The sequence below is a fragment of the Amphiura filiformis genome, chromosome 17 (assembly GCF_039555335.1).
Source record: "Amphiura filiformis chromosome 17, Afil_fr2py, whole genome shotgun sequence".
Taxonomy (NCBI): domain Eukaryota; kingdom Metazoa; phylum Echinodermata; class Ophiuroidea; order Amphilepidida; family Amphiuridae; genus Amphiura; species Amphiura filiformis.
Genome location: NC_092644.1, coordinates 28,073,245 through 28,088,081, shown reverse-complemented (window position 1 = coordinate 28,088,081; position 14,837 = coordinate 28,073,245). Strand labels below are relative to the sequence as shown.

At 37.2% G+C, this 14,837-nt stretch overlaps 1 protein-coding gene and 1 long non-coding RNA gene across 2 annotated transcripts in view; one reads left to right on the top strand and one right to left on the bottom strand.

The window, feature by feature from the left end:
• Positions 1–6,720: 6,720 nt before the first annotated feature.
• Positions 6,721–9,253, top strand: LOC140138379 (uncharacterized). The gene is made up of 3 exons (XR_011856985.1): positions 6,721–6,808; positions 7,582–7,695; positions 9,123–9,253. It is a non-coding gene; the product is annotated as an uncharacterized lncRNA (long non-coding RNA).
• A 5,329-nt stretch (positions 9,254–14,582) lies between these two features.
• LOC140137111 (MAM and LDL-receptor class A domain-containing protein 1-like) overlaps positions 14,583–14,837 on the bottom strand; it is a 32,687-nt gene continuing 32,432 nt past the window's right edge. The window contains exon 24 of the mRNA XM_072158768.1: positions 14,583–14,678. Within this exon, the coding sequence (XP_072014869.1) occupies positions 14,583–14,678 (96 nt within the window). The remainder of the gene's footprint in view (positions 14,679–14,837) is intronic.

Genomic DNA, 14,837 nt, shown 5'->3' with positions numbered 1-14,837 from the left:
TTTTTTCAACCCCAAAATAACATTCTGTTTAGAATGTTTTGTATCAAGTTTTCAAGAATGTTTTTGGAATGTTATTAAAACGTTTTTATACCCTTTATAACCCGCCATTTAAACGTTTTCTGTAAAACATTTTTGTTTGCTGAGCAGTAGATTATCAAAAAATGTTTTTTAAGCTTATGAAAACGTTTTATACTCTTAATATACCCTTTATATAACCCGACATTTAAACGTTTTCTGACAACCTTTTATAACCTTTTGCGAATGATGTCGAAAACGTTTTGTGTTTGCTGGGTGGTTCATCAGTCGAGTTAAATACCGTTGTTGTCTCTGCAATGGGCCTATGCCGAAATATCATACGTATTTCATCCATCTTACACCCACACCATTTTTCTCAATCTCGTCAATTTCTATTTCTTGCAACTTTAAATAAAGTAAGATGTTCAACAGAATACCCTCAAAAGCAAACCCTCTCTAATTTCTTTTATCATGTTTATTGCAATACGATTCCAACGAATAATAACAAATAAAAAAAACATATATAAAAGTTTCCCCATCATCATATGCTGTATATAGCTGATAGCTTTCCCAGCAAACACAAAAACGTTTTAAATAAGTTATATTTTGGGTTTTGGTTTAGGTAAAAATTTAAATGTTTTCTGTAAAACATTTGTGTTTGCTATGCAGTAAATTACCAACAAATGTTATTTAATGTTATGAAAACGTTTTATACCATTAATGTACCCTTTATATAACCCGACATTTAAACTTTTTCTGACAACCTTTTATAACCTTTTGCGAATGATGTCGAAAACGTTTTGTGTTTGCTGGGTTAGGACACTAGTGCTATTAAAGCAAAGAGTCACTTGGTCCAAATATATCGCCGAGTCATTGTTACGTGGTCTTCACAAGAGACCTTCGCGCCTGCAGTCAATAACCTAAAAGTCTGTAAAATCTTACGATTTCGTCGACTTTGTTTTATAAATTTCATAAACAGTCGTAGGCAAACAAGTACAAACAGGTCACTCATTGATTGAGCGGTTTTGGCGGTATGGCTAACATATTTAAACACATCTCAGAGCAGGCTATTCTACGCATAGCCAGGGACAACTTCCCTCTGTAAGAAGTCTTGCCCCACTAGATGCTGGCCGCCTTGATATTTAAAATTTCTAGGCCTTTTTTGTTCTTTTTAACCCAATTTTATCAATTTTCCGCCGGGAAAGTTACCCCCCTTGTCTACTTTGATCCATCCCCAGAAAAAGTAAGATGATTATACGCTTGTATTCTGAATGGAAAATAGTGGGGTGTAAATTTAGTATAACAATTGGCGATATACTGATTGACGGGTAAACACTTTAACACAAACATAACTGGACTTGCTCATGATTTTATTTACACCTGAGTCAAACGTCCTTTTCTCAACCGCATGCCTTCACTGTTAACATTACCGGGTCGGTGAGCGAGCACATATTAATCAAAGGTTGTAGAAAAAATCAATGAAGAACTCGACCAATTCCGAAAACCGTCCTTGAACATCGTTTGTGCGTTATATTGACGACGGATATGTATTGCCATTGAATATATGTGGCGAGACACTTTTGGGCAGGTTATCAATTTTGAGGTTTTTACATATCTTAAATAAAGAGATATTTTGCTCCACGACGCCGTTTTCTCCAATGAAATCGGACATTCCTAAGCGAAGATATTGAGTTCGTAAGTTATGGTATTATAAAATTTAAAATTGAGATATCGGCCTTTAAAAATATCATTGACAATGTTGAGAGTAGGAATTACCTTGAAAAATGTCTCAAAAAATACAAGATGCCAGTTATATTCCGGTCTGAAACTATCAGACGATATTTTTAACATTAATAACATCACAAATTCGCAACAAACCCAAATTGTGAAAAAATTACCCCGGGCAGATTTTTGGCTATTTCTCCATTTACGATCCTGCCCAAAAGTGTCTCCTTTGACATGACACATATATAAGATGTCACCAACTATAAAATCCGTGTCAAATTAATGTCTGAAAATATAAAGACAGCGCGGGAAAATTAATTTATCTGCTTTGTATGATGCACAGCTTGCACATTATAAAGAGGTTGTGGCACCGTGATCGTACGCCTGCAGTGTCTAACTCAGGATGTGAGAGGTCTAACTATTAAAAGCCACCCATTCATATTGACAACATCTCAAAGAATATATCTAGAGGTGCAGAAGTAATAAACCAACTTCTTTTTCTTAGCGTGTCCAAACGCAGGGTCAAATGCGCCCTAGCCAATATAGCTGACGCAGTGACGAGCAGAATCGTTGCATTCAGCTAGGTCCTTGTGTGTGCAGTGTTGCCCCAGAGGATGATTTAAGGAAGCCCCATCATGCACTGTAAAAGTGTTATCACTAGAGTTTCAACTGCCACTTTACTTTTCAAATCCCATTGAACTCTGTGCAAAAGATGTTGTTTTAGAATTGCCGTGTGTCATTATTACTTGGTCGATTTCAGATCTAAAGTGATGTATGCATGAAGGATAATTCACACCTTCTGTAGATAACATAAAATGTGAAATCGACCAACCTTTTGAAGGTGTTTTTATTGTAAATATATCTGTCAAAATTCAAATTTCACCATGCACGTGTGTATGCAGTGGGCGGGCAGTGGTGTCATGTTCACTCACACAGCTGTGCTAACCGCAAGACTTGCTGGGAAGTGCTTAAATCATCCTCTGGTGTTGCCCCATCTGCAAAATAATCACTACGAATCATATAAGTCACTCAGCCCCCATCATGTTTTACAATTTGTTTAATGTATATAATACTTATGAACAATGGTGCCACGCAGCATATAGCCTATATCATTCAATTCAGATGAAAAAGGCGTCCTTTGTATTGAAGATTATTGAAAACAATTGTGAAATAAATTTGTAGCCCTATATGACTAATATAATTATTGCTAAATATGAATCTCAATTTGTAGCAATCGAACAATTTCATATCTTTTATTATTGTAACTTTGATTTAATTTGGTTCTCTAATTTTTCATCATTTAAGCCAAAGCGACACGTTTTACATCAATTTGCACAAATGAAAATCGGTTACATTGCCTGAAGTTACTCATTTCACAGTCATTATCACACCAACCGTAGTTTGAAAATAAAATTAACCTGCTTTAATAAGGAATAACCAAATAGGTTAACTCAATCATCACATCAATAATATACACCATCTCTCCGTCCACAGAATTAATTGAATATAATAATAAAGAAAACAGTGTCGCCATTATTATGGTAGATTATCTATTCTACTCAATCGCACAATTTGCGAATTTCTCGACAAACGCCTGGAGATATAAAAACACATAAATTATGTGACACGATCTGGTCCATGGGGGCAAAAGGCGGCAAATTTGAAATTGAGATAAAGGCAAAAAATATGGGGTCAAAAACAATAAAATACATAAGAAAATAGGCATCACAAAATGTCATAACTTTAAAACCAAGTGTGCTAGACCTCTAGTGTTTTCAATATATGATAGCGCAATGTTTGTAAGGTAATAATTATAGTAACTTTCAAAAATGCCTCCTTTGGCCCCCATGGACCAGATCATGTCACATATATATACACCTTACTGTTTAACATTTTGTTGTTTAGATCGAGTAACACAAGTGGCTATGTTGATATTATGTGAGTGAAATTTCATTAGGAAGAAACCAAAACCAAATCAGTTGCGATACCAGTGAATTACAATCAACATGATCAATACTAACTTGCTGTTGTCTCCAAATTGAACCTCTCACATACGTCACCCATTTGGGCTATTCCATTTAAAATCCACACTACACCTGCGGAAGATTTAGCTTCAGTCTTCTACAAAGGGAGTATGAATTTCAAATAGAATAGACACTTGGGTAACTTCTATTTGCAATACTCACTCCAGTTGTGGAAGATATACACTCAGAGAAATATTCACACGTTATGTAAAAAAAACACGATGTAAATTAAATTATACACAATATATCTAAAAGTTTGTCAAAAACTTTTACCATGCCAGTTTGTAAATGCTTCAAATACATATTTGAACTGTAACGAAGCTAGTTTACCTAGTTTGTGTAATCATTGCATGAAATGAAGTAAAATGTCAGCCAAAAATACTTCGCTGATTGGAGAAAATCTACCTAACGTGTTATGTAAATCGACACACGTGTAGTTTTTACCTATTTCATGTAAGATATTATAGCGCAGACCGAAAGCAATGGCGGACACGACGTGTATGTGATCGGGTAGCGCATACCTGCTGAAACTTCATTCAAATAGGTAGGTTTCGGAGTCATTAAGCTTGAACGAAACTGGAGATTTGTTCGATAAGTTATGCATGGATTTCTTTGAGACTTTAAAAATGGCTATTTATGGGTTCATTTTGCTAGATTGATCAACATTAGAATTGACATGCACCGGGACATTGCAGCGATCAATACTGTACTGTATACTGCGACGGACCGGCACTGCGTGAATAGCAATGTGTGTACGTGTTGAGATAGATCACAAAGACCACAGGATATCTTCTTTGGTGATACGGACAGTGTACTATACGTGATATGCATTGACATGACTTCGATAATGTAGCTAGCCTCGTGTACCAAGTGTGGGACTCGAATTAGGCTTGAAGCCTTGATTAAGTGACAATGCATTAGTGTACTGTAGCATTGTATCGTACATGCGAGAGAGAAATGCTTATATTGAACATTAACTAGATAGCGGGTTGAACTGAGAATGAAAAGAAAAACTAAATAAAATAGTTCATGCATGAAATTGTATTGTTGAGTGAATCTAACAGTTGACCAAGATCTGATGACTTCAAATCGATCATGAATTATGTTTCAGCATAAAATAAAACAAAGAAAGAAAGAAAGCCCCAATCCTATTGACCTGTTTTTTTGCTTAACTAGTATGTATTTTTTACATAATTCAAGGTTGTGTGAAAAATACCTATTTGTTATAGGGTTCATATGCTACATAAATGTTACGTATTTTTTACGTAATTTGTGTAAAATATTACATAACAATTACGTAGTAAAATACCTAATAGCTGAGGTAAAAAAGTCTACATAAAAGTTATGTAAATATTTTACCTAATATGTAAGTATTTTTTTTACTTATCTGCTATGTTTTTTTTACATAATTCATGGTTATGTAAAAAATACCCATTTGTTTTGGAGTTCTATACGTACATCGAGGTTGTGTAAAATTTTACACAATTTGTGTATTTTTTTCTGTGAGTGTAGGTAAGGCCGTGGGTTTCAGAATGGGTTTCAGAATGATTAACCCTGACCAATTACATTTGAAAAACATACTCCCCTTGTGGAAGATATTTCCAAATTCTTCCACAGGGGTAGTGTGGATTTCAACTGGAATAGCCCATTATGTCCATACGCACAGGGCCGGATTTACCTTTTGCTGGCCCCTAGACACGGCAACATGATTGGGCCCTTCTCTTCAGATCGAATTACTACTCCCCCACCCCCACCACCACTTCGAGTCGAAGTGTTACTCCACCCCCACCAGTTAGGATCGAAGTGTTACCACCACCACCTCCACCACCACTTCGAGTCGAAATGTCACCCCCCCCACACACACACACACACACACACACACACACACTTCCACCACCATCACTCTGGACTACAAGAAAATTGTTGTTGATAAATATTGCATATAACAATTATATTGTTTACCCCGGGGATTATCTCTCAAAATAAATGGTGCCCTCTGGGTCTCCTGGGTCTCACCCACACTGCACTGACTATCATAATATTTATTGGAATGGTATTTTGTGGCAAGATGCATGCTAAATAATAATAGCAAAAGATTGCTTACTTTATTTATATCGCAACAATATCTTTACCAATTACTCAAATATCAAGTCAAAGTATGCAAGCATTCTTGTACAGTAAGCGGTGTCGTGTCATTGGTCTCACACTTTCGATAAGCCTTCCCAATATTTCACCAAATTTGATACGAATTTGATTTCTGCCGACATCTTTAATACGTAAATTCATTGGTTGGCAAAGAAATATGTTAGTCCCGGGATGTTAGTCTCCAATCACGCACATGCGATAAAAATGATTAATGCTATACCCATTGAAAATTTAGTGACATTCCGCTTAACATTCAAGGACAGTTTCGGAAATTGGTTGAATTCGCTATTGATTTGTACAATAGTTTCTACATCCTTTGATTAAAATATGTTCGCTTACCGATCCGTTCATCATCATCTACAATTAAATTAACAGTGAAGTCATGCGCTCGGCAAAAGTGCGACAAAGGAAGAAACTAAATTAGTAGGGCTGCTGTTGAATGTAGAATACTGTCGAATATTGGACGGCGGTATAAATAAAATCGCGATCAATTCCAGTTCAGTTGAAAAGGTTTACTCGTCAAACGATTTCAACCGATGTTTCAACCACTGCATAGCCAAGTGTACCAAACTGCTTTGTGCTACTAGTTTCCATTCACCATACAAGTTGTGGCAGTCTGCTCTGAGATGAGATCAAATGTTTTGGGCATGCCGCCAGAACTCTGCTAAACTAATAAGTTGCCTGTTTCCGCTGTATCATTGTTTTTGGACTCGTGAAATTGCTGATACTTTTAGAATTTTACACACTTGCACTTTCTTTTGCACTAGCGAAGATCTCTTGTGAAGACAACGTAACAATGACTCGGCGATATATTTGGACCAAGTGGCTTTTGGTTTTAATTAGCACAACAGTGTTCTTAAACCATCGTTATGTTACTCCTACGACGTATGATGACAAAGGTAAAATAAAAACGTTATTTTTATAGATCTATCATGTTAAATGTACAGTTGTGTAGGTTAAATGTAATGATATTTTAAAGTTTGTTGTTGTTGTTGTTGTTGTTGTTGTTATTGTTATTATTATTATTATTGTTGTTGTTGTTGTTGTTGTCGCAATCACGTACATTTCAGGTTAATAACCGTTTTCAACCGTTGCGATTTGGTTGTTAACAGCATCCTGCGAAAATACAAGTGGGGGATGGGTAGTCCGGTCAAATGGTCGAGTCACAGTTCGAGTCCGATTCATCAGAGTCTCGAGTCGAGTCAGTCTCATTGGAGTCTCGAGTTGAGTCGAGTCACTTGGGATTTGAGACTCGAGTCCTAAATATCGAGTCCGAGTCATTTGCGATTTGGACCTTGAGTCGAGTCACAAGTCCTACAATGTCGAGTCCGAATCGGTTTGAGTCATTTGAGCCGAGTCATTACAAGTCTGAATGCACGAGCCCCGCAGGGGAGTACATTCAGCACAAGTGCAATACTGTGTCGATTCTCTCGAGCAACAAGGGATCTGCATTTATTAACATATTTCATACACGATGAAGAATTTCTGGTTTTTTTTTATAACAAACAAAATATTCAAAATGTTAAGTTGGAAAGTTTGACCAATATCAATGCATCAACCTTCAAGAAAAAGTAATCCAAGACGCGATCGGGTTGTACGCGAAACTGCGCGCGAGTTCAATTTACTATATTGTATAGTAGACTTTATTTTAATTATAAATCATTTATTCAAGGAAATACAACTGCCTTTGCCAACATATCCTCTCCAGAATTTGACGAGTTTGAGAAAAATAAGAATACTTCTGAACAGATGTCTACAAAGGCCAGCGTTACTTCGGCACCAACCGGTGAGTGGAAATTATAATGCAGCGTATATGTGTGTGAGGGGTGTGCGGGGTGTGGGGGTGAGTGTGTGGGTGTGCTAAGTGGTTAAGCAAAAAACCGTACTTTAATATGTTACCCGGTTTGTGTACGTATGTGTGTCTGTGTGTATGTGAGTGGATTTTCTTGAATGTAGACGTTTTGTTAAGCAATCAATCAAAACCCACAATACTATGGAAGTAGTAAGTAATCTTACCAATCATGTATCTTCCTTTGATTGTAATCAACTCACTCTCCCACTCTTACTTTGGAGGGATAAGTGTGGATGTGGTGGTGTTTTGATCCATGTGGTCCGGTGATTAAGTAATAAACCATATTTAAATCATAGTATGCTACCCGATTTTCACTTCACGATTCTATAAGTAAAACCGAGTTCTTGTTAATTTTCACTAACAAAACTGATAGTAAAGAAAGCTTACCAAATCCTAAATCTTCCTTTTGGGTGTATTATCGCTCACATTTTACCTTTAAACAAAATAGTATGTATGTGTGCGGCGTGTATGGGGACCAACCCATATTTTGAATGCTAGTAATGGTAATATAAATACCATTTTACAGAAAAAATTATCCATCTTTCAAATTTAAAGCTATTCTCATAAATTGGCAAAAATTCTTGATAAAATGAAACATGATTTTACATTTCCACGTTGATTTCTTGCAGATTTGATCGTGAAATAAATCTAATTTAAAACATTATTAAAGGCTGAACGTCTTGCTACATGAATGCGAAATTAGATTAGGCTCTTTTCGTGTATTGACTTGTATGTAATTACTTCACTAATTCATGGGACAAATTGCGTTTCATGTCTCGGTTAAAATGTGTGCTGCTTTTTAATTACTTTTGGGCTTCCGCGTATTGATTCTTTATTTCAATGAGTTTCTCCAAAATTGATTGCACCATTTAGTATAACGTTCGAAATACAAAACAATATATAGGCTTACATTGGAAGTATCCCCTTAAAACTTGTCATTGTATGCCTGGGTAATGTGCGATGAGCAATGTAAAAGTGCCTTGCCGGATTACTCACGTGCTTAACATGTCGGTATCGCAGCGGATTCAAATTTAACTTTATTCAAGGATGGAGCCCTGTGCAGACGCAGTGTCCTAATCAGCCTTAACGTATAATAACCATCGCAACCGGAACAGCTCCACAAGTACGGGTAAATCTGGCTAATCAGCACTCCCGGTTGTTATGCAATAGTTCGTTATATTTGACAGACTGGACTGTGTGTTGCAGGCGCCTGATGTGTGGTGGGAGAAACAAGACTGTCAAATTTGCTCGACAGTGGCAGGTCTGTATTATGTATCTGTTTATATAGAGCAGTAGTTTCGTCAACTCCGACGATTTTAAAATTTCACTAACATCACTAAAAATTATTATTCTGATTTCAGAGGCTACGACAATATTTCATTCTACTGTTGAACCACCTATAGTACTTAGTATGGCTGATGTTGAAGTAGAATTGTGTATTTACGAGTCAAAGCTACATCCTGGACAATTATCCCATTCCTGCCGTACCAGATGTGACGAAAACTAGTAAGTAAATAGAATTGTCTAAAGTTCACCAATGCAATTCAAAAGTCTGGTGTGCTAACCTTCACGCGTTTTTCATATAAGTAATGCGTTTCATTTCAAATTCTCAAACAAGAAAAATCACACTCTACAAAAATGTTTGGGAAATATTATTTAGGAGAAAAGGACAATTCTTCCGTAAAAGCAGACCCACGAGTAATCAACGGTTTTAAAAGGTTACTTTAACATTAAACTTGAAAGATGTGCTGTTTTAGAGTAGGCATGGCTATTCATTGACCACGATACGGAACGTGATTTAATAGTGGTTTTTAGTTGTTGCTGGGAAAACAATGCAGCAGACATCAATAGACTTACTGAGTGTTGGCCACTGACTGTCTAGTTATTTTGCTGGAATGTAATTCTATGTATTTGCCCTTTCGCAAAAGAGGATGTATTGTATTTTATTATAACTTTAATGTGTACTAAATGAAAACTAATAAATAAATTAATTGAACATTCAATTAGAGACTAGCGCATTGAGATAGTTGAATGAAACACAATAGCTCTTGTTAAACAAGGGTGCCTAGGAGAGTAGTGGTTTACCATATTATATCCGAGATAATAATATACATCTTTTATTCGACTTCCCGGTAAAAGTATACTCAGAATATGTATTAGCATTCACTAAAAATTAACGTGTCTTTAAAAAATCGAACGATTTCTTAAGGGGGTACTACACCCCTCCATACATTTTTGTCTATTGTTGCATTTTTCTCAAAAACTAATAACACAGTGGCAACAACAGTTATCTGTATTATAGGGGCAAGGAATCCAATTACTACACTAGAATTTCAGTGACCCAAGACAAGCGGTTCGTTATTTATGACAAGAAAAGAGGTACAGCAAGGATGTACCTCATATCCTATCATATTTACTGAACCGCTTGTCTTGAATCACTGAAATTTCAGTGAAGTAATTGGATTCCTTGCTAATAATATACATAACTTTTGTTACCAGTGTGTTATTATTTTTGATAAAATGCAAAAATAGTCACAAATTTACCACAGGGTGTAGTACCCCTTAAAAAGAAGTTGAAACAAGTAACGTAGATCACGTTTCCCGTATACTCGGCACGAGGAGGGAAACGCAGTTATTGCAGTTAATAAACAATTTGCCCCGTTTAGAGGGAAACGCGTCCAAAAAGGGACAATTTATTATAACTGTTTACGTCCCTTTCTTTTCATGAAAGCCTGCCCTCTCAAGACTGCAAATGTGATGTTCTTTGTGAAGTTCATGGTGACTGCTGCATTGATTACGCCATCTACTGCATGCATCAACCAGCGGAAAATCACACAATAATCACTGACCCAAACCGTAGTCTCTACAACACGATCAACTCAGATGTTTATCAGGAAATTGTCTTGTCTTGGGGTTACCGTGCGGCCTACGAACGCTGCATCGCTCCAACTAAGCATTCTGATTCTTATCTTCTAATCAATAAATGTCCTGACGATTCCATTCCGCATCTCTCAGAAGCCTGCTCGAAATCTTCTCAAGATGACCCAATTTCTTTTATTCCTGTATTCGTTGATAATCTTCATTATCAAAACAGGTTTTGTGCCTTGTGCTGGGGATATAACGAGACATCATTTAAGTCATGGGACTTTGAGTTTACCTGCATCGAGGATCCGTTGATAAAACAGCAAAGTCCTGGCGAACTTATTAGTTGTATGTTGACGACATGTCGATACTATGCTTTTTATCGCGACCAATGGGACGCACCACCTTATGAAATCTACTTCCCGCGAGGCTGCCTGGATGATATGATCTACACATGCCCTAATGACACAAATTCTACTCTTTTTTACGCGTGTACGAGCTATATGGCACCCATTCTTGTGGGTGATTTCTACTATAAGAATCCTCACTGCGCAATTTGCAACCAGGTAGACATGGAGTACAACCTTGGATGCAAACGTAAACGACCAAATTGGGATTTCGGACAAAACTCATTCAAAGTTTTGTTCGATTTTCTCAGACAGCGGATCTTCAAGTTTGACGGGAGAAAACGGACAGAAGTACGTGGCATCGGAAGTTTTGTGTGCGGAACAGGAGATTTTCGATCCGTATCTTGGGTTTGTCGCGAAATTACATGCCCCGGCAACTCCCGGTTTAATGGAGAAACATGTGTTGCAGAAATGTATGGTAATAATGGTGACTTGATAAACGACACATTCGTACTACTTGAGATTCATGTATATGCTGATGTTAATACTAAACCGTTAGATGTAAAGGATATTCTAAACAATGTCATACAGGAGTACATAGTTGTACATCCAGATAATGTTCACGTCATTAAGGTACAACGGGAAGCTTCACTAAGCTTGAGTAACATTGATTATTGTCTCGGTCAAATAAATATTACAAACATAATTTTCGAAGCGTCAGGCTCCCTTGATAATAATTCGTTGGACAATGTTGTACGTCTGCTATCGGAAGAACTACTTAATCGATGCATCGGTGAAGATCAAAAGGCATCTCTTGTCAGTTTCATAAAATTGAGCAATTTCCGAAACGTCTCCATGCTGGAACGGAAATGCAATGGTGATCACCGACGATTAAACACATTTTCTGCATCACAGATATCCATAAAGAACGTTAATCAGTCAACCATGCTAATATTGACAACCGATAAAGGATCCATTCAGTTGACGTCCAGCTCTGTTCCTCAAATTATTACAGCACACCTCAATAATACCCAGACGCGGCAAGCTTTCCGATGCGAGACCATACTATCATGTGCTTACATTGTGCTGAAGCCTACAGAATATGAATGGATCGGTAAAAACCACGATACACTTTTACACATTGGTAGTGGGCGTCAGATACCTAAAGAAGAAGTGATAATTCTTCAAGATAATACGGTTCAGATTTGTAGCTTTCTTGACGAATACAAATATCAGAAGAATTATTTTCGGTACTCCAAAACGCAAACCATTATAAATATAGTCGGTTGCGCAATTTCTATTGCTGCTCTGTTCGTCACAATACTTAGTTATTCCATTTTCTCAGAATTACGCAATGTTCCTGGAAAAACTATTCTCAGCTTATCACTGGCAATGGCGATTGCTCAGTTGCTTCTGCTTTTAGGGACTGGACTAACCATCTATCCAGTCTGTTTGACAGTCGCTCTACTCATGCAATTTGCTTGGATTGCTGTCTTTGCGTGGACTAATATTCTAGCCTTTGATCTAGCGCGTACTTTTGGCTTACAGGCAAGTATGCGAGATAAAAACTCTTTACAAACATTTATCAAATATTCCGTGTATGGCTGGGGGTTGCCTTTAGCCGCTGTCTGTGTCACTGCTATAATTCACTTCTTGGTTCCTTTTAACGGTAACACAGAAGCTCTGTATGATCTTGTCACAATTTGTTGGCTGAAACCAGGGATGCCTCTTCTGGTGGCCTTTGGAGTGCCAGTTGGCGTCCTTTTGCTCGGCAACGTTGGCTTTTTTACCTACACGATAATGGGTATACAGATGACCAGGAAAGCTACTGCTATATTGGGAAAAGAAGGCAGCAATAATATGAAACAGATGAAGGAAGATCTGTATCTCACATGCAGGGTATGTAAATAATTTTCTTTACTTGAAAATTAATTAAAACAAAAGAATGTATCCACAATCTCAAACAAAGCTTTAATATGAATTAAGTCAATAGACAGGTTGTGTAAATCATCTACCCGAGACGTAAAATGACGTCACACACAAACCTGCCATATACGACAACTATGCAAGCAAACTATGAACCTGAAAGTTAAGGATTGAATCTGTAATGATTGGCTGCTTATTTCCTGTGAAACAATGATATTGTTTTGCCTGTGACATCCAAAGAGATTATACTTAACCATATCTCTTTAGTGACGTCCTTTTCACGTCCATCGGAGATGACTTGCATAACCTCACAAAATTATGTTCCAATCGTTCGGCGTTCTCAAAATTGCCGCATCGTTTTTCACAACGACAAGGCAGGCTAAACGTCGAACTATATTCTCTGGGGTTAATATCTTGCCCTTTTCTCATTACAGTTATCCGTCGTGATCGGTTTAACCTGGATCATCGGCTTCATAGTACCCTACACAAAATACCTGCTCTGTGGTACGTGTTTCTGGTGCTCAATTCACTGCAAGGCCCCGTTATAATGTGGTCATTTGTGTGCAACAAGCGAGTCAGTGTCATGTGGAAGGTCAGGGTACGTCGCGCATTAGGAATGCCAGAAACTATTGAAAGGTCTACAACATCCAGTTCTACCATGATGGTCGGCAAGTCTACTTTATCAATAAAAAGTAGAAGTAGTCAGTTGCGGAAGATCTGAGCTGAAAAGTCAATGACGGCTTCCCAACAGCGCATTTAATTCTATATGTGATACAAGATTGGTAACATAAGCGAAATTACTGGAATTAGTGCAACGCGTTGACACAAATTTTCGTTCGATTTTGGGCTCTTACCGATCAAAGCCTTAGGTGCATTATCTGCCCGATCCAAGGTGGCGGATCGTTGGTTCAGTGACAGTATCAAATACCGCTGATAGTAATCTTTTTCTTTAAAAACTCTATAGTCACACTTGGGACAAGTGGCACAGAAAAATTAAATATTACAGAGTTTTATTTGTCGGATGTATTAGTTGTTAATCAAATCTAATCATTTTACTCACTTTTCTGAGCTTTCGATGACCAGATATCCAAGCTCACTGCACTTTCTGCGATACTTGGTAGTCCCATTCCCTCATTTTGGTGTTTGTACACGTGATCCAGAGAATACCTTCCAGTGAGTCTGGACATCTATGATCAAGATGACATTCATCAAAAGCTCAGAAAAATGACTGAAAAATTTGCCTGACAAAAACAAAATCTATTTAAAAGAAATATATTTTAAAATTATGATTGGGTAGCTCATCGGTGATAAAATTAGGGGATGTATGCTATTTTGAGATACAATATAGGCCTACAAATTATTTTCATAAAGTCTATTCTATAGTCATACATTTTGACTACAAAACGAAGTAATTATCTGTGATTGGTACTGTTGATTCCAAATTATTATAACATTTTTCTATATTGCATCACCTTATTATATCGAAAGCTTTGTGTATAACGTTAAACCTATAGCTGTGGCCTGTTAAACTTTGTTGGAACTCTCATATATAATTGTATCTCACACGAGATCCAGGCCCTTTCTCCGGCTTGTTGCTGTTGGTAGTGTACCTGTTGTTTTGGCTATTGTTTTATTATAATATTAAAGTTTCAATAAATTTCTCCCATTTCATTCTTGTGATTTATTTCAAATATATGTGAATGCTAATGAATCACGATTTGCTCTCGGTTCTGTGTCGTTATCAACAGTCGGCAAACTACCACCAATCGTGTACACCGTTTGCTGCAAAATAAAAGTAGTTAAACGCCATGAGAAAAATTTGGAGGACATCTCCCATTCACCCGTGTGTGGTGAATTGACTACGTAATAAACACACACTCAAGGGTATAGGCCAACTGCACGTATCCACTCCTTTCGAAAGCCGTATCTTGCTAAACAAAT